The sequence below is a fragment of the Melopsittacus undulatus genome, chromosome 7 (assembly GCF_012275295.1).
Source record: "Melopsittacus undulatus isolate bMelUnd1 chromosome 7, bMelUnd1.mat.Z, whole genome shotgun sequence".
NCBI lineage: Eukaryota > Metazoa > Chordata > Aves > Psittaciformes > Psittaculidae > Melopsittacus > Melopsittacus undulatus.
The window spans coordinates 23,050,187-23,070,419 of record NC_047533.1 but is presented as its reverse complement, the minus strand read 5'-3'; the positions used below and the strand labels follow the sequence as shown (position 1 = coordinate 23,070,419).

The window sequence follows — 20,233 nt, the reverse complement described above, 5'->3', positions numbered from 1 at the left end:
TTGGATGCTGAAGGGAGTACTTACAGAATCATAGCATAGTTAGGTTTGGAAAGGACCTTAAGATCATATAGTTCCAACCCCCCTGCTATGGGCAGGGACACCTCACACTAAACTATATCACCCAAGGCTTCATGCAACCTGGCCTTGTACACTGCCACGGATGGAGCATTCACAACCTCTGCTTCTGATACTTTAGGCAGTTCAATTGCTATTATTTCAAAGTATTTACTGCCCAAAGCCTACTGATTAAAGAAGCTTCTTCTAGGTAATTACAAAGATGTTTTGAGATTTTATGTATAACTTTTTATCTAGAAGAATTCAGCATTTCCCTAACTATGCGTGATGTTCTCAGTAGGTTTTGCTGGTGGAATATGGAAGAGCCAGACTTGGACTGTCGGTGTTTTTCAAAAAAGATGGACATTTGTCTTTGTTATATTTTACATTTATAACATCTCTCATGAGTATAAAGTGTGTATTACTTATGATTTTGGTAGGCTGGATTATATAGATTCCTACATTTATATTTTAGCAGGTTTGACCATATAAACATCTTTAAACTGCTGTTGTTAAGTCCAACTTAGTATTTAATGCTTTCATTAGCTCTGTATGAAGAATAGCCAGACTCCAGCCAATTGTCATCAGCTGTATTTGCCATTACTGACCTGAAATAGAATAAATATTTTCAGAATAGAAACAGTGGTTAGTTGGAATGCTGTAGTTTTAACTAGCTCTCATTATTTCAGTGAAAGAAAGGGGTACGCTGAAACATACTCTTTTGAGCTGCTCTGCTTCCTCTGTCAGTAGCTACTACTATAAGCATTTTCCAAGACCAGACTGATGATACAGTGTTCAAAAAACCCAACTGAACAAATTTCTGCTAAAGGCCTGGAAGTTCCTGTGTCTGAAATGTCACTGAAATTCCATACCAGGTGGCGCTTCATTAGCTGCTCTTCATTTTCTGTCCACCATATACTTGTGCCAGCTGTTTGTCTTTGCTGCTGCAATTTACATCACATTTTCTTTCCATACAGTTGTTTACGTGAGCCCAGTGGAAATCAAATGTCAGCTTCATTCGTATAGTCAACCTTTTTCTGTAGTAACATCTGAAAAGCAAATTTTACAGCTAAATGAGCTTTTTTTGAGTCTGTGCCATGATAATTAAGCAGCTTTCTTCAAAGTAGCTTGTAATGTTTTTCCTCACAAATGTTTCCATTAGTTTTCTATTCTCAGAGGCTAAAGTAACTTTAAAGTCACCATTTCTCAGAATGTGAATGTTCTTTAAAATTGAGTGCTGCCATTTATTTTTCTATAGAAATGTAGTTTTAGCTTCTGTAAATTAGTCAAAATGTATCCCAAAGCTCACCTGTTTCTATCATTTTCTCCAATTCTTCTTCTAGATAAAGGTTTTTTTACTGTTGTTAATCTCTTCCTCCATTTGTAGTAATACATAAATTAGTAGCATCACTGTGAATACTGTTCTCAAAATTAGGATAAAAATTGTTATTTTTAAATGCTAATTTGATCATTAATTCCTTAGATTGGTTTATTAATAAAAGGGTACACATCACCTTCTGAATGGTCCAATTTTGTGCCTTTTTTTCTTTTTTTTTTCCCTATGCTGTGATCGTCACCATGTATTTAGTTTTACAAAATATTTTTGGTACTGGGATGACTTACAATCTTTTGAAGATGCTTATGACTATACTGCAAGGGAATTATAGGCAAAGCATGAGATGTTTTTAATTGTTGAAAAGTAATTTCTCATCCACGCAGATGATTTTATTGCCACAGATGAGCAAAACTAGTAATGATAGAAAATACTAAATTCTTGCTCATGAATCAGATTTTTCTCCTTGATCATAGAATGTTGGATTTACTGACTTTCCAGTTCCTTTTAAAGTTTGTTAGATGTTCTTCAGTTACATTTGTTGATATTCAGTATATTAAACTATTATATATTATGCCATACATTTGCTTTAATCATCTAATTATTTGATGTTAGCATTATAAATAAAGTTTATATTTCTCCAACAAATTTGAAGAGCTATATTTAACAGAGGTTGATATCAAGAGCATTTGTTTTGATTCATTCTTAAAATGTAATAAAGTTTTTGTTGTGAATAATAATCAAAAATGTAGTCTTCATAGTAATGAATTTTGATTGTCTGGCTATATACATATGGCTTTATGACTGAAATGTTCTGCTACTTGTAATTTTTCCTCTCATTTTTAACTAACTCAGTTTGGGGGTCCTGTCCTGTCCTTTCTTACGGTTTTAAGTTCATATTAATCTGTTCTGGCTCTGAAGTGATTCTGGCTAAATTCTAAATCAGAATTATGGTTCCCATATGTACTCATGTCTTAGACTTCTTGCTGTTGAATGTGTATTTGTAAGTTGAGTTAATTTTGTTTGATACTGTTTTGTTGGAATTAGTCAGAGTTTGAATTTCTCTCCTGAATCTGCGAATAGGGTTTTTTTTTTTCTTATGCTAGTCAAATATATGTAGTGGGGGTTTTCCCATTGGGATAAATGTTTGGACTATTTTAGTAGATAAGTATGTGAAGAAAAAGTTTGAGTTCAGTGGGTTCTAACACATCTACTAATAATTGTATTTTCTCTGTTTAGAAGGATATTTGAAATGTTTTAAAGAAAGTCTAATATTTTTAATTTTATTTTTTTTTTTTTAGGTTTCCCAGGCTGGAGATTTGCTTCTTGAAGTTTACGTGGAAAGAAAGGAGCCAGACTGTAGTATTATAATCAGGGTTAGTGTATAAAAGTAATACAGTGTTTTTACTAGGCACTTTCTCATGAGGTTTATCCAGTGTATTTTCATATTTGGTTTTATGTAATTACATAATGAAAGTTTGAACTTATATCTATCGCTGTTCTTTTAAATACTTCTTTTTAAATTCGGTGTGTTGCAAAAATTTGTAAAGAATGACCATTATTTGTTTTTCAGGAGAATGGTATGATACAAATTTAGAAGGGAGATGTCCTCCTTCGGTTTTACTGCAATGTATGGTGGTATAAATTCTCCCAGCACTATGGGTGCAGCACAAAAGGCCCATTAAAAAATACATGGTGAATGCTGGTTTTATTTAGTAGTACAAGGCCATTTAAATTACCTTCCTCCTGATTTTTTTTTCCATTGGCTCACTGCTTTCCTTGAGTGCTAACATACCAAAGCTTGTTACTTAACTATAATTGAGATTTTCAGCCTTTGATTTGATTGTGTATTTTAAAGGCACTTTTCTCCATGTAGTAGTGCACTATTGTTTGGATGAAAAGGAAAAAAAAAGTTCTGTAACTGAATTTTCAGGCTTTAGTTACACCTCTATGTTTCCTGTTCAGCATATGACTGTGTTCTGTTTAGCATATGACTCTGAAAAACTTCTATTTGTACATGTATATGTATATGACTTCACTAAGGGGAAATCCTGCCTGACCAATCTGGTGGCCTTCTATGATGGGGCTATGGAACTAATGGACAGGGGCACAGCAGTTGATGTCATCTACCTGGACTTGTGCAAAGCATTTGACACTGTCCCACATGACATCCTTGTCTCTAAATTGAAGAGACATCAGTTTGATAGGTGGAGCACTCAGTGGATAAAGAACTGGCTGGATGGCGACACGCAATGAATTGAGGTCAATGGCTCAATGTCCAGATAGAGATCAGTAACGAGTGGTATCTGTCAGGGATCAGTGTTGGGACCAGTCTTGTTCAACACCATTATCAGTGACATGGACGGTGGGATTGAGTGTGCCCTCAGCAAGTTTCCCAATGACACCAAGCTGTGTGGTTCAGTTGATACACTGAAGGGAAGGAATGCTATCCAGAGGGACCTTGACATGCTTGTGAGGTGGGCTGATGCCAGCCTCATGAAGTTTAACCATGAGAACTGCAAGGTCCTACAGGTGGGTCGGAGCAATCCCAGGCACAGATACAGGTTGGGCAGTGAAGAGATTGAGAGCAGCCCTGCAGAGAAGGACTTGGGGGTGTTGGTCGAAGAGAAAATGAACATGATCTGGCTTCAGTGTGTGCTTGCAGGCCAGAAAGCCAACTGTATGCTGGGCAGCATCAAAAGAAGCGTGACCAGCAGGTCGAAGGAGGTGATCCTGCCCCTCTACTCTGCTCTTGTGAGACCTCACTTGGAGTATTGTGTGCATTTCTGGTGTGCTCAACATAAAAAGGACATGGAACTGTGGGAACAAGTCCAGAGGAGAGCCACAAGGATGATCAGGGGACTGGAGCACCTCCCGTATGAAGACAGGCTGAGAAAGTTGGGGCTGTTCCCTGAAGAAAAGAAGGCAGTGTGGAGACCTCATAGTAGCCTTCCAGTACCTGAAGGGGGTCTACAATGATACCGGAGAGGGACTCTTCATTAGGGACTGTAGTGATAGGACAAGGGGTAACGGGTTGAAACTTAAACAGCAGAGGTTTAGACTGGATATAAGGAAGAAATTCTTTACTGTTAGAGTGGTGAGGCACTGGAATGGGTTGCCCAGGGAAGCTGTGAATTCTCCATCCCTGTCAGTGTTCAAGGCCAGGTTGGATGAAGCCTTGGCTGATATGGTTTAGTGTGAGGTGTCCATGCACATGGCACGGGGGTCGGAACTAGATGATGTTAAAGTCCTTTCCAACCCTAATTGTTTTATGATTCTATGATTCTATGTATGTGGTATACATAGATACAGACATATATACATGCACATAACATGTTTTTTAAATATGAATAAAAATTGGACTATTTCTAAGATTTATTTTTTTTTTAAATAAAATGGTATTTCTGTAATACTTATCTTCCTGTAGCCAGGAAAATGTATCAACGCTTCCTTCCCTCTGAAATTTTCAAGGATTGAGGGGCGTAATTTCAAGCTATGAAGTTAATCATAGAATCATAGAATAGTTAGGGTTGGAAAGGACCTTAAAATCATCTAGTTCCAACCCCCCTGCCGTGGGCAGGAACACCTCACATTAAACCATATCACTCAAGGCTTCATCCAACCTGGCCTTGAATACTGCTAGGGATTTGAGGGGGGGGAAGTGAGGAAAGCATGCAGGAGTGTGGCAGTTCATGGATTTCCAGCTGAGTGCATCTGCTGCCATTATTATTATTATTATCATCATTATTATTATCATTATTGTTATGATTATTATTATTCAGTTGCAGGGAGTAAGATTTCTAAAAAAATAATCAGAAATTGGTAATTGTACAATATTATAAACTGCCTCTATTTGTATTCTAGGTATCACCTTTGATGGAAGCAGAAGAATTAACTAATGATGTTTTAGGAATCAAAAACATTATTCCCAACAAAGATGATATCTGGGCTACTTTTGAAGTACTTGAAAATGGTGAACTAGGTTAGTGACCCTTAAATTTATGTATGTTCAGAAAATTTTATAATTTTAATTTTTTAATGCTTAACATAATCAAAATCTTAGTTAAAAAAATTAGTAAAAGGTTTATAGAAACAAAATGAATATTAGCCTTCATGCCATTATTCTACATTTGGTTGCTGGGCATCTGTGTGACTGCTTTCTACAGTTTGCTAGAAATGTGATGAATTGGTTTGAAATGCTTATAAATTGGTGGCTGAAGTAATGTTTTTCATGTTACTCTGCTTCACAGCTCATTGGTCATGAGCTAAAGAAAAGTAGGTCTTACCAATAAGTCTCAAAGAAGAAACTTACTTTCATTAGAATGTCAGCAGTTGATTTTATAAGGAAAAATGTTTTTCAGAAAATTAAATAAAAAAATAGAAAATACATGTAATACTTAAGGGAAAGTATCTTTTTATTATATATTCAATTGTTTTATGTGTGTAGATGAAAAAGGAAGCATAAAGTGTGTAATCCTGTGTATATACCAAGTGGCACTATGGTGTATATGGTGGAATTTTGAAACATTTGTTATAAATATGGTTCTGCTGCCAGCAAGAGCAAATGTCACAAGCACAGTATTAATGAACTGTAGAGAGGTATTAACGTGGGTGGTGTTTCAGGTGTGCCAAGGCTTGCATTTTATTATTAGAGGTACTTACTATGAAGTAATATAGATTTCTTTCTTTATTGCTATTTTTTAATATATATTTTTATATGAATAATCATTGTTACATGATTTTTGAAGAATACATGAAGAAATATGCTTTTAGTAAAAAGTATTATCTATTTGTACTTCATATTAGAGCTGCAGTTCTTAGTATTTTCATGTTACAGAAGTGGAGTCTGGGCTTTTTCTATAGTGAAGTACCCATTTCCAAGCTAAGAAGAAAAAAAGTTTAAAAAATTGGGAAAACTAAGATTACTTAGCGTTACAAGTTTGTTTGAATAGTTTTGTTGTACTTGATTTTCAGGTGTGCTTACAATAATCTCTTCAGATTTACTGATAGTCGTGATATGCTCAGTCTTGACCTTGTCAGTATTGGTAACAAGATTGGAAATGTGTTCTCCTTTTTGACTTGAAATAAGTGATCCTGATCTCTCTGCATCTTGCAGTCTTGTGGTGATACTGTGTAGAGTTGTAACATAGAGTTCATTTCCACATTCATAGATGCAGGTGTCAACTGACAAAGAATGCTAGCATCTATTATCTTTAGAAGAGTCTTGATAACTCCTACAAGTACTCTAGAAATCCTATTTCTTTGGACTGAGTAATTGAAAAAACTGAAGAGGAAATTTTATTTTCTAAAACTTATAAAACATTTACAGGCAAATAAAAGCTGAACTAAATATGGCTGAGAGAACATAAATACAAAAGATGGACCCCACAGCAGCTTCTTGAGGTGTTTGGGTATAACAGCTAGTATTTTAGTTGTCTGAGCTAATGACTATGGAAAATTAGCAACAAAATTAGACTTTAAGACATTACAGCCCTATATAGGACAATAAATATTGGCAACGAGAGTTACAATGCGAAGTAGGAATGTCATACCATTTAAAACTAAAGCAAACAAGCAAAAAGTAAACTAAATAAATCTGTAATTCAGTACCTGTCTCCAGTAATTAGACTGATGAAATGTTCTACATGGATGCCTTTCTGGAAGAATCTGTGCATCAGAATTGAATTAATAATGTTGAAAGTAAAAATAATGCATATAGTAAGAGAAACTCAGGGAGACTACAATGATGCTATAGCTGAATCTCTCAAAAGGCTGAATAACAGAGAAAAATAGTCATGTTCAGCCCTTGGTCCAAATGCTGCTGCGCATTGATTTTATTAGCATCATTTAACAAACACCATTTAACATCACATAATCTAAGACATTTACAAATAAGATGACATTATGACATGTCATGACAGAAGCAAAGATTGCTTAGTTGTTTCGAATGTGTAGTAACGATCAGTGTTTAACTGACAGAAAGGAATATTCTGCTTGTGTTCCTGCCGCGGTCTGGTACCTGTCTAGTGCAGGGTGGTATTCGGTTTGCTGCACTCAGTCCTGAAGTTTTCTGAGAGTTATTTTACCTTTTAAGATATACTGCCCTGAAAATGAACCCTGAGAAGGCAAGAAAATTAGAATTTTAAATTCTCTAAAAAGTAATTTTCTCTTGATAGTTAATGTTGTTTAAGGTGAAAATGACTGGTTTGGGATATTTATCAGCATATAATGACCTCTGTAAAAGGGTAATTGGACGTATATGTTTACTACTTGCTGTTCAAAATATTAAAATTACAATATTAAAAATAAACTGAATTATTTGCATATAAAAAACTTGAAATAATTGATAATTTAATCTAACCTAATGAAGAATGTTCAATACCATATGCTTTAACAAAATAGGCTGTATTTTTTTTTTAGTAATTTTTGCCTGATGGATAGTTTGTAAATGAGGTGTGTTGCCAGCAAAATAGGTAATACATTTCAGCATGATGATTTATGTACCATGTAATCCATGATGACAGATGGTCTTAAATGTAACTATAAATAAAACAGTAGGTGTTTACTCTGGGAGTGCTGGTGTTCTAGGAAGATGTGGTGATTTGCCAGTATTTCCTGCTGATGATTTGTAAAGTTTTTTTTTTCTCCTTTGTACAAGGACAAGTTGTTTTAGCTTTATCACATCAGAGTCCACAATTTCCCAAAAGTTAGGAGGAAGTTTTGAAAGTTTGACTATTTAAAACAAAAGAGCCAGAAGAAATGGTGTTACGAAGTTAGGGATTGAGCTGCTGTCTACAGAATGGTGGTTTTTTTAGGCTGCTTTGTTATGTCTTAATAATAAAACTTTCCTATAAGTAATATAACAAGTTTACAGGTAAGGTAGACTTTTTGCATCCCAAAACAGTGGTATTTTCTTTCACTTAAGTGTGTTATTTGTGGCTGCTGCTTTCTGAAGTTGTGGTGTTTAGGAAGATATTTTCTGCTAGAATGTATTGCTGGACAGTCCCAAAGCAGCTGTTGACATTTCATATTCATCTGCCTTAGCAAAAATGAAAAATGAGACTATGGTGGCATACTTTTCCCTTCAGTATTCAAGAGACACGGAGCTAGACTGCCAGACCCAACATGACAGTGTCACACAGGTGTGACTTTCAAGGCACTGTATCCGGCTCTTCTCAAGGCCTGACCTATATAAGTCAGTATGCCAAAGGGAAGTCGGAACGGTTGAAAAAATCTCTCTTTGGAGACAAAATGACACTTGGATCTACTGTTGTAGCCCACAAAGTCATCGTTAAGATATTTGTGCTTTCATTAATTATTGTAGATGCTTGCTGCTGAGCAGGTGCAAACCTTCAGAGGGGTGTGTATGTGTGTGTGTGGAGGGGAGCTATGCAATCTTCCTCCATCTACATCAGTATTGCCTGGTATGATACCTCAGGCTGTGTTGCAGTACCTGCCAGGCTCAGTTTTCTGCTGGGTCTGGTAATGCAGATTTAGGGACTCTTTGCCAGATTTTCAGTATTTTCATTTGGTGTATGGTCTGAGGTTTGTGTGAAGTACTGGATGGACATTCTTATCCCTGCAATTTTTCAGTTCTGTGGAATTGAATCCTGGGTCTCAGTGTTTGTCTTTTAGGATGGATGATATCTATCCACAAATGTATGTTTGAGCAAATGAACTGTTAAATGCACACATACAGTCTATCATGCCTTCTCTTGGTTCTGTTTTGGTCAAACTTCAGTATGCTCTGTAATAGTTCCTAACTTTTTTATTTCATTTGAAAGTTGTGTTTTAGCGTCTTTAGTTGCAAATGTTTTTCTACATAAATACAAAAGTCACTGAACATTTGATTATTCTTGTTTAATTTAATACTTATTATCTGTGCAGACCCTGCCAGCACAGGTGTTGCTGCAGAAAGTTAATGAAGTGCATAATTGTCTTATTTTGAAAGCAGTGCTTTTCTTCTTTAGCTCAAAGTGAATGAGACAGTGTTGTTTATAAGCATGTGTAACTTCTAAGGGCATTCAGTCTTGGCTTTAGTTTTGGTTTGTTTGGGGTTTTTTTTTATTTTTTTTTCCCTTGTGGCATTTTTCAGAACGTCCTCTGCATTATACAGAGAATGTATTAGAACAAGTTCTTCACTGGAGTTCACTACCGGAACCTGGCACTGCATATCTGATAATAAAGAGGTTTCTAACAGCAGACATCATAAAACTCTACAATGGTACGTATCTTTTTTAAAACTTTAGATATTTCATGTTGGGACATGAGGATGACAGTTCTTTTACAGCTGTTTCATTGGGGCAAAGTGTCCCAGAACATTTGAATTACTACTAATTTATGAAAGTTGCTGTTTTACTGAGGGTTGTGCTGACCTCCTTTTAAAACGTAAAATTCATGGCTCTTCTTGTTTCTACAAACTATGAGGTTTCCCATTTGAACATAAAAGTACAGAGAAATTTCACATTCACAGTGTTTAAAGTTCTGCTGTGAAACTTATGACTGTTCTTTTATCCATAGAACAGTTCTGCATAGCCCATTCACTATGCTCTCTCTCTGTGGATTATATATACATATATCTTGTGTATATATAATTACATTATACATAATTATGTAATTTATATGTTAAATAATTTTATATGCTAATAATAATATCTATTTTATAATCTGATGCTTTGAAGCTACAAAGCTCATTTGAGAATATACACCCTTTAAAAAGGATGAGGAATTTATAGCTGACACTTGAAAGGAGATGTAGCTCAAACTTACAGTGGAAAACTGTGATTTACAAGCTGCCCCCATCCTATTTTTTTTTTTTTTACATAATAACTGGATTGAAGTCTTCCATGTAATAATATGTAGCATTCACTTTGAAGGAAGCAGTGGTTTAGAAGTTAGAGATCCAAAAATTACTATCCTGTTTTCAAGAAGTTGAAATCTTGTATGCTGCCACTGTAAAACGTGTGACGATAACACACAATGCCTGGTTTATGCCCATCTGATTTTATCTAATGACTTAGTCAAATATGCAGTCTTTTTCTCTATTCTCCATCTGCAGAGGTATTAATCTCTCCATCTATATATCTCTTCTGTCTTAATTTTAAGAAATAAAAATTATGATGTTATTCTTCTGATAGTATTAGCCTTCTCTCATCATCCTTTATTCCTGTAAAAACATATTCCACAAATACAAATCAACCTTAACAAATGTTCTGTTCATGACCATTATGTTTGAGTTCCAGTATCTCAAAACATGTCATATCAGACAGTGAATAGAGAGAAATGCCCTACTTCATTAAAAGCTTGATATATGAACTTCCATCACCTCACTCAGTGTGTTCAAGAATAATCAGAATATAGGTTTTAAGGACTGTGTGAACCATTGCTCTGAGAAATACATAAGTATCAGACTAGTGTCAGCTTACAAAATGTACTATTTAAAGGGGAAATCTGCCATTTGCTCTTTTTCTCTCCTAATTTCTACATCCATTTCTTCTCCCAACCCATCACAGTAATTGTTTGTATCTGTTTATTCAGTTTAACCTTAGTCTAGGCACACTGGCTATTGACTGAATGTTTATATTTACTGTATTTTTTTGTTGTGAGTGTGCATGTTAAAGTAATCAAAAACTCATTAAATAAAGTTATATTGGTTTTCTTAGTGGTTTGAAAAGAAATGTCTCTGCCAGTTGCAGAGTTACAGCGTTGATTTCTGCAAACTCTACGTGGTAATCTTGTGTATCACAAAATATTTTCTTGAGGGTGGAATTGCCACTTTAAAGAAGTTTTACATGGTGAAAATACTTTAATTTCTAAAATGTTACTTTTTCTAACTGAATCTTGTTATAAATTAATATCTAAAATCAACACAATTCTATAGTAATTTTATTTTGTTAGAGTTCTTGAGTCCACTCTTAGCTCGTAAATTTGCTCTGAAATATTAGCAATACTGAGGAGCAATTTCATTAACTTCAGTGAAAGTGTAGATATTAAGTGTAGGCAAACGTGCACAGAAAGTCTGCACATTCATCCACGTTTTGTAGTTGCAGTTGTTTATTGTTACTATTTCTAATCTTGCATCTGTACACTGTTAAACCAAATAAGCAGCTATTTCGGGACAAAAAGATAACGGAGGGTTTTTTAGATAAATGTTGTATTTCCATCACTAGATAGTATCAAAATGAAAAAAGACACAGCATCAGGTCATTGCTTCCAGTGTCTAAAGGAGAGGCAGTTGTGGCTCTCCATCTTGAAATGCATAAGAAACAGTGGCTGTCCTGAAGGAAAAGATGGAGACCTTAATCTTTCAACTCTTATACACTCCTCATGTGGGTAGTTCCTTTTTACTGAGTAGCAGGGCTAAGGCTAGATGTCCAACCACTACTGTTTGAAGTATGGTCAACTGGGTGGTGGGTGTTTTTTACAGAAAAATGAATAGGCCTGTGATCATATTGTGTTTATAATTGAATTCAATGAATTTTCTTTGGTTCTCTGATTTATGTTAGAATACTGCAGACTAAATTATTATATGCCTGACCTTTTTTTTTTCCTGTTAATGTTACCTTAAAGCTTCATGTCATCAGCACTTTTCTCCTTTTATTTCCAAAGACTTCTAATGATATTTGAAATTGAGCCTAATGGAACAACTCTGTCATCCTCATTTCATCTTGGTAACTTGTCATTGTCTTCCCTGTCAGTGCAGCTTTTCCCATGTTCCTTATACATAGTGCACACTCCTTTTTCATAATTATCCTTATTCTCATTTTGTCCTTTTTAAAATGTGTTTTTCATGTTGTGCAATATCAAATATTGTGTTAAGGTCTAGATGTATATTTTCTCTTGTCTAGAACTCAACTTTCCTTTTCAAGTTAAAAATGGTTAGTTTATTGATGTATTTCAGATTTGTGATAGGTTTTCCACTTTCCCATAGACAATATAATAATTGAATGGTTAGGGTTGGAAATGACCGTGAGATCATCTAGTTCCAACCCCCCTGCCATGAGCAGGGATGCCTCGCACTAGACCTTGTTGCCCAAGGCTCTGTCCAACCTGGCCTTAAACACTGCCAGGGATGGAGCATTTCACTCCAGGGATGGAGGAAGTTCTTTACTGTAAGGGTGTAAGGCACTGGCGTGGGTTGCCCAGCGAAGTTGTGAATGCTTTCCAACCCTTACTATTCTATGATTCTAGGATTCTGTGATTTACCACTTATTTAGGCAGCATGTACCAGTGCCTCACCACCCTCACAGTAAAGAACTTCTTCCTTACATCTAACCTAAACTTCCCCTATTTAAGTTTCAACCCATTGCATCTTTTCCTGTCACGGTAGTCCTGGACGAAGAGTCCCTCTCCTGTATCCTTGTAGACTCCTGCCAGACACTGGAAAGCTGCTGTGAAGTTTCCATGCAGCCTTCTATTCTCCAGGCTAAACAGCCCCAATTTGCATAGCCTGTCATTGTATGGGAGGTGTTCTACCCCTGTTATTATCTTTGTGGCCCTCCTCTGGACTTGCTCCAACAGATCCATGTTCTTCTTATGTTGAGGACACCATAACTGTACACAATACTCCTGGTGGGGTCTCATGAGAGCAGGATAGAGGGGCAGGATCTCCTCCTTCGACCTGCTGGTCACGCTCCTTTTGATGCAGCCCAGGATACAGTTGCCTTTTTGGGCTGCGAGCACACAAGCCAGCTCATTTTCTGTTTGTTCTCTACCAACACCCCCAAGTCCTTCTCCGCATTGCTGCTCTGAATCTCTTCTCTGCCCAACCTGTAGCTGTACCTGGGATTGCCCCAACCCAAGTGCAGGACCTTGCACTTGGCCGTGTTGAACTTACTGAGGCTGGCATTGGGGCACCTCTCAAGCATGTCAAGGTCCCTCTGCATGGCATTCCTTCCCTCCAGCATATCAACTGAACCACACAGCTTGGTGTCATCAGCAAACTTGCTGAGGGCACACTTAGTCACCCTGTCAGTATCGCCAACAAAGATGTTGAACAGGATCAGTCCCAAGACCAGTCTGTGAGGGATACCACTCTTTACTGGTATCCAGTCAGACATTGAGCCATTGACCACAACTCTTTGCATGCAGCCATCCAGCCAGTTCTTTAGCTACCCAGTGGTCCACCTATCAAATTGATGTCTCTCCAATTTAGGGACAAGAATATTGTGTGGAACAGTGTCGAACACTTTGCACAAGTCCAGGTAGATGATGTCAGCCGCTCTATCCCTGTCCATCATCTCTGTAGCCCTGTCATAGAAGGCCACCAAATTGGTCAGGCAGGATTTCCCCGTACTGAAGCCATGCTGGCTGTCACCAAGCACCTTGTTGTTTTTCATGTGCCTTAGCATGCCTTCCAGGAGAATCTGCTCCACGATCGTGCCAGGCACAGAGGTGAGACTGACTAGTCTGTAATTTCATGGGTTATCCATTTTCCCCTTCTTGAAAATGGGGGTTATATTTCCCTTTTCCATCCATTGGGAACTTCACCTGACTGCTATGATTTTTCAAATATGATGGCCAGTGGCTTGTAACTTCATTTGCCAGCTCCTTCAGGAGTCGTGGATAAATTACATCAGGTCCTATGGATTTGTGCACTTTCATGTTCTTAAGATGATCTCAAACTGATCCTATCCTACACTTGGCCTAAGGTCTTCATTCTCACGTGTTCCTGCATCTGAATTCCAAGACTTGAGTGGTGTGGTCAGAGCACATGCTGGTGAAGACTGAGGCAAAGAAGTTGCTGAGAACTTCAGCTTTCTCCAAATCTAGGGTAGCCAGTTCTCCTGTTTCCTTCCAGAGAGCAAAGATCTTCAGTTATTTTCTCTTGACATTTTATTCCATAGCTTTTCATCCTCTTGCAGAAGCACTCTTTCAAGTGCTTTTCAGAAGGCAAGATGTGCATATTATTTTGGTATAAGAGGTACTCAGTACAGCTTAGTACTATTTCAAGCCCCTTTTTCTTCTCCTTACCTGAAGATTTCCCACATTAACTTTTTATTAGTTAGAAAAATATGGATTGATTGTAAAGGGTCAATATAGGTCCTATGTAGGTCCTTGAAATTTTACTGTTAATGAGGTTTACATAATTTGAGTAGGAAGTATTGATTTCTGGGAACAGGAGTTACTATTCAGAGGTGTTTGAAACACAAACTTCTAAACCAGAGATAGATCAATGCTGAATGGATTGAGTGCATCTGGTTCTTAGTAGATGCAAAGTTCTAGAAAGTTTTGTGTGTTTTTTAGTTTGTGTCTGAAAAAAAATATCCTGATTAGGACAGAGAATTATTTTAGATTACTTTATGAAATAGTGGATTCTAAAGACTATAATCAATTCATTATTTTTTCAAGGTCTTTAAATATCAAGTGTTTTATAGATTTTTTTATGGTGAGATTTTCTATGTGAAGTTTTGAATGAGTGTCATGTCAGGAGCTATGTGCAGAAGTTTAAAATCTTGTAATTTGGTACAGATGTGGAAGTATACTGCTAGTCTCACAACAACTTATGATTGTGTGGATAAGGATTCCTACTGTATTCTGAACATGAAATACATATTCCTACAGGCAAAGGGGGAACATGTTAGCCCTTCTTTTAACTGTGCATCTCTATTCATGTTTATAATTAAGATAATCCAAATAACTTCTGATTTTAATTGTTGAAATGTGTTGATTCTGGATTCAGATTCTGTCTTTAATGAAAATACTGGGAAATCTTCTTTTGAGATTTTTCTGTCTGCAGCAAGCATGCTGATTAAAATGTAGTTGGTTTTATTTAGTATGTTAAAGACATTTATGTTTTTCATTTCCATTATATTTTTAAACATAATGTTTTTCATCATTTCTGTTTGCACTGAGATAAAAAGCGAAAGGAAATTAAGAGTCATTTTTTGAATTATCCTCTTTTTGCAAAAAAATAGAGTTAGTAGAAGGAATAATTTAATACCAACACTTTAAACAGCTTTTTTTCAGCAATATTAAAGATGGGATCTAGATATGGCTTTTCAAGATAGTCCCAGTGTCTCTATAGCCGTACAAACGATAGTAGAACCTGCTCTCAAGTTCTGAAATATAACCTAACTGGGGGTTTACATGCACTTCTAAGTATATTTGTATAATTGGACATGTGAAACATGGACATTCTGTGCAGGCAGATATATCCATGTAATGCATTAATACATTTTTCACTATTTAAATGTTACTTTTTTCCTAAATAGTCATGCGTGGAATAACTGTCTACAGTTTCTTTAAAAGAAGAACAAAAATCCCTTAAATACTAAAGTACAGGTAGCTGGAAACAGTGCAATGCAATATATTTGTATTAAACCCTACATTTTATGCTTGTTAGTGATGTTTCATGCAAATTCTTAATTCTCCCTTGTCACCTCTCATACTGGCTTTGTGTACATCATGCAGTACTTTAAGATGACAATGCCTCATTTAGCAGAATGTGTGAAGATAGAAAAAAATAGATAATTTTGCTTAGTACATGTTACAAGTGTTGCTGCCAAAGCGTGACTAGCTGTGGCTGTATAATGCTGCACTTCACAAAAAGAAAATATGCAGACAGTGAAAGTTGGTCTTTTTTTGTATTCTTTGTCTTTCCTGACCAAATGAAAATGTATTTTATGTTACTTTTTATTGTTGAATTCTTTAAAACATGTTATTCTTGTTTTTTGAGATTATGTTTTTGGGCAAAGCTGATAAACTAGTCTAAAAAAACCCCAAAACCCAAACATATATCGGGCAGAATAGAAAAACCAAAACTAGCAAGAAGTAGTGGTGAGAAGTTTTTATGTACTAGGTATATTTTTTGTATTATTTTATTTAGAATTTTAAACTGCTAAGGACATACTGAAAAATCTAGTTGCTAACATTGAAAACCATCAATTGTTCTGATACTTTTTAAAATAAGAGCTTTTTCAGTACTAAGTTCAATGCTTTATAAAGCTGACTACAGAGTTGTGCTTTGTGTTTGTTTGGCTGTTGTTTTGATTTTTTTTCGGTGGAGATTGCTTTCATGATTCTTATTAATTTTACCAAATATATATGTATTTCTGTGTGTTTTGACTCAAACAGAAAAATGCAGACAGACTTATGACAAAATCAGATCTTTAAAGAAAATTTCTGCCTCTCTGAAGCACAGAGATTAAAAGTACCCATGCCATACTTTTGGATTTAAATGCACTTTCTATTGTGAAAGGATTCTTTTAATTAAAGTGTGTTGGTGTACTCTTGCTATGTTATCTTAGAACAGAAATACCTTTTTGTCCCATAGTAATTAAAATCATATCTGTCAATATTTAAGAATACCTCTGTTATTAATAGATAATATATTCATATAAGTATTTAAGTGTAATGTAGAAATATATATTGCTGTATTATTTGTATTTAATATAAAATCAGTGAAATTGTAATTTTAGTCTTTTAATCAACAGTAATACTAGGGGCATTTAAAATAGTGTTGTGAAATCTTCTAACAAAATGCTTTTGTATTTTCTTGATAGAGAAAAATGAGAAAGGCAGTGTGAAAGCAGGCAATCTGAAGTATAAAGAAGAACCATCAAAATTGCTGTCTGGAAACAAATTTCAGGAACGTTATTTTGTGTTACGGGAAGGAAACTTGCTTCTTTATAAGGATATGAAGGTACCACAGATGAACTCTTCACCAAACTCACTTAAGCTTTCTTTTTCCTATGAAATAAAAAAAAAAAAGCAAAAGAAGCCAAACAGATCAACATTTTTGATAGTAAATGAGAATTTCTAGAGTCTGGGGTTCTATTACAAGGTTTTTATCTTATTACTGCACAGATGCTTTAGTAAAAGGAGTTTTTGTCAGTGCTCATTTAGCTATTTTAGGTATGCATTATTATAAGATTTAGAAAAATAATAAAGCAATGTTCAAGAATGCCTACAACTTGTGTGACTAAGCTGTGACTATGTTTTTTGAAAATGTACAGTAGAGAGCAGTGATAGAAATAACACGGAACTTAAGTGAGCTGCATGGTGTTTTTGTTGTTATTCCATACAGAGGCTTTTGAAATTACAAGCTCCAGGTTTCTTGCACCTACAAGTGTAGTGACAAAAGAAATTGTAAGAAACAGTAATTCTCAATACACTAGCAAAATCTTTCCCTGCTTTCCAGCAACAGTTTTCAGATGCACTCTCAGTCCTCCAAAAACTAGTATTGGTAATTAGATATGCCTCAGTATTCCACTTACTGGCATGGTGGGTCTTAAATACTTTGTAAGTTTTCTTTAAAGAGTGGTTTTGGGTGTATTAAAGTATAAAACCATATATGCATCATGAACTATGTTTTAATTTTAGTTCTGATACCTTCTGTATATTTGGTTTGATTTTGTTGTTTGCCTTTTTTTGAAAAAGAAAAAAACTCTTAAATTTTAAAATGCATTTATTTTTGCTGACTGCTGGTTTTGCCAGTCCGACAAATATAGAGGCGTACTTGCTGACCTTCATAAAATACTTTTTCATAAACACAGATCCATTGCTCAAGTAAGGTAAACAAAAGAAATACTGTGTTTTCTTATGACAGGGTGGATATAATCTTAATTAGAACGACCCCAAAGTGTCAAAAATAGCATCTTATAATTTAGTACTAAAACTCAAATTGACAAATGTGAGAATAAATGAACATGCTCATAAAACCTTACGTAGTATCTTAGAGTTTGTGATAGGATCGTTGTACTGCTTTGAGATCTGCTTTTTTATCCCATCTTGATTTACAAAACTAACTCAGATGGAATTTTGAACAGTATGATTTTTAAATGACTTTCCACTTAGTTTTGAAAAAAGCAAGTTGAAATAACATTCTGATAAAATAGTGTATATCCATTTGTTTATATATCCATTTGTTTAATTTTCTTTTGAGAGAGGTTTATCTTCCACTAATGGTTTAATTTTAGTCAGAAATGAATAGTAGGAAAGCTTGACATTGCACATAGAAAACTATTTAGTAAGACTGCATTTATTTATTATACATTGTCATTAACAACGAATTAAGTTTGTGTACGCAGATGGAAACACATTCTGTTAAGCGTTCCTCTTGTTCAAGAGAGTTATCAAAAAAGTGAAACATTTCTGCAATACTGTATTTTAAATTACATTAATGTGCTAATTGACTGCACATACCACTTCAGTGTACTGTTGTTAAGAAATACGCTCACACACAGTCAGATGGCTTCTTTAAGTTACATTTTCGTGCTAAGGATACTATTGTTTAACTAAATACTATTTTATGTAGGGGTGTTCTTTCATCCTGGTGGTACCCTTGCTTTGAGCAGGATGTTACATAAGAATACTGACAAGAAAATTGTAGTGTGTTTTTCTGGTTCGTTTTCAGTTTGTTTTCTATTTCATTTTTGCATATGATTATGCTGTCTCAGATTCTGTCACTTTTTCCCCACACTGGAGTGTTGGAGACTGAAAGCTGTAGAGGGAGAAATTGAGAATCCAGGACAGTTAACACTGGAGTAGCTTTTTGTAACGGGATTGTAAGATTTGTTAAGGTTTTTGTTTATTTGTTTCTAAATAGAAAACTAAAACACTTGACTGAAATGCAGGAAAGGAATGTTAGTCTGTTCTTGTTGGTTGTGGTCTTGTAGGAGAACAGTGCTCATCAGAATTTTATTGTTTTCTGTCAGGATTCCATCCTTTAGGAACTTTCAGTTCTCATACTTAGTGCAGGTTTATGTCTGTTTTACATTGGCTAAAGGTAGTTTGTTCAAGGTAGGAACCTCAGGAGGTCTTTAGTCCAACTTTCTGTTCACAGCAGAGCTACCAACTGAGGTCAGAATGGGTTGCTCAGGGCTTGATGCAGTTAAGTCTTGAAAACCCCTTTTTCAGTTGCAGTACCTGACTACCCTCAAAGTTTGTCCTCATGTCTAGGCATCTTCCCACAATCAGAAGAGCCTCATTTAGTCTTATTGGTAACTTCTGTGTAGGTGCTGAGGGGCTGCTGTTGGGTCAGCCTCTCCTCACAGGTGAAGTGCTGCAGCTCCCAGGCAGTTTGATGGGCTTCTGCTGAGCTCATTCCAGATTACTGATTCTCTTTTTACTATTGAGGGGCCCAAAGCTAGTTGCAGGTTTCCTTGGGTTGTTAAAAGACTTCATCTGTTTTTTCTTCATCTTGATTGCATGATCTGAAGTAAATACCATTATATTGTCTATCCGATAGAAGAACTTTAACAGAGGGCAACCCTACTCCTCATCTTCCCTGACTGTCTCTCTTGAAAAGCTTTGGCCTAAGTACTGCAGAACCCCTGCACTGTGAATTGTAATACCACATCTTCATTATTCCAACTGTGTTACAGTTTTGTGACTTTATGTGGACCTCATGTTCTTAAACTGCTTCCAGTAACAGTGATTGGCACAGTTTGTTAAATGGGGAAGAGAGAAAATAATGATCTGGAAGAAAAAGAGGGACACAATCCCTCATGTAGCATTTTCTCCTTTGCACATTCCTGATAAAATAATTAGTATCTTATTTCATTTGCAGGCTAGCAAACCCGAAAAAGTGTTGCCTCTCAATTCCCTGAAGCTTTATCTTGGAGTGAAAAAGAAAATGAAGCCACCAACAAAGTAAGACTAGAAAAGAGAATAGGTTAAGCACTGAATAGCAAGGTACTTATAGTACTGTCAAGTCAGGGGGACATAAAACATGGTGGGACAAGGAAAAGTCAAGATGCCAATTGAAGTATGCTGAATTAAATTACCCTCTATAATATTATTTGTGTTGTTTCTATCTCTGTTTTTGTGTTCCATATTAACTCTTCTGTGCTAGGAAATTTCTTTATTGATTGGCTTTTGTTAATCTTAAGTATATTACCTCTT

The 20,233-nt window shown here is 35.7% G+C and overlaps 1 protein-coding gene across 1 annotated transcript in view; it reads left to right on the top strand.

Annotated features, from left to right (window-relative positions):
- Positions 1 to 20,233, top strand: part of ARAP2 (ArfGAP with RhoGAP domain, ankyrin repeat and PH domain 2) — a 127,453-nt gene that overhangs the window by 91,146 nt on the left and 16,074 nt on the right. The window contains exons 25-29 of the mRNA XM_013129061.3: positions 2,689 to 2,763; positions 5,252 to 5,369; positions 9,483 to 9,611; positions 16,891 to 17,030; positions 19,899 to 19,981. Of these exons, the coding sequence (XP_012984515.2) occupies positions 2,689 to 2,763; positions 5,252 to 5,369; positions 9,483 to 9,611; positions 16,891 to 17,030; positions 19,899 to 19,981 (545 nt within the window). The remainder of the gene's footprint in view (positions 1 to 2,688; positions 2,764 to 5,251; positions 5,370 to 9,482; positions 9,612 to 16,890; positions 17,031 to 19,898; positions 19,982 to 20,233) is intronic.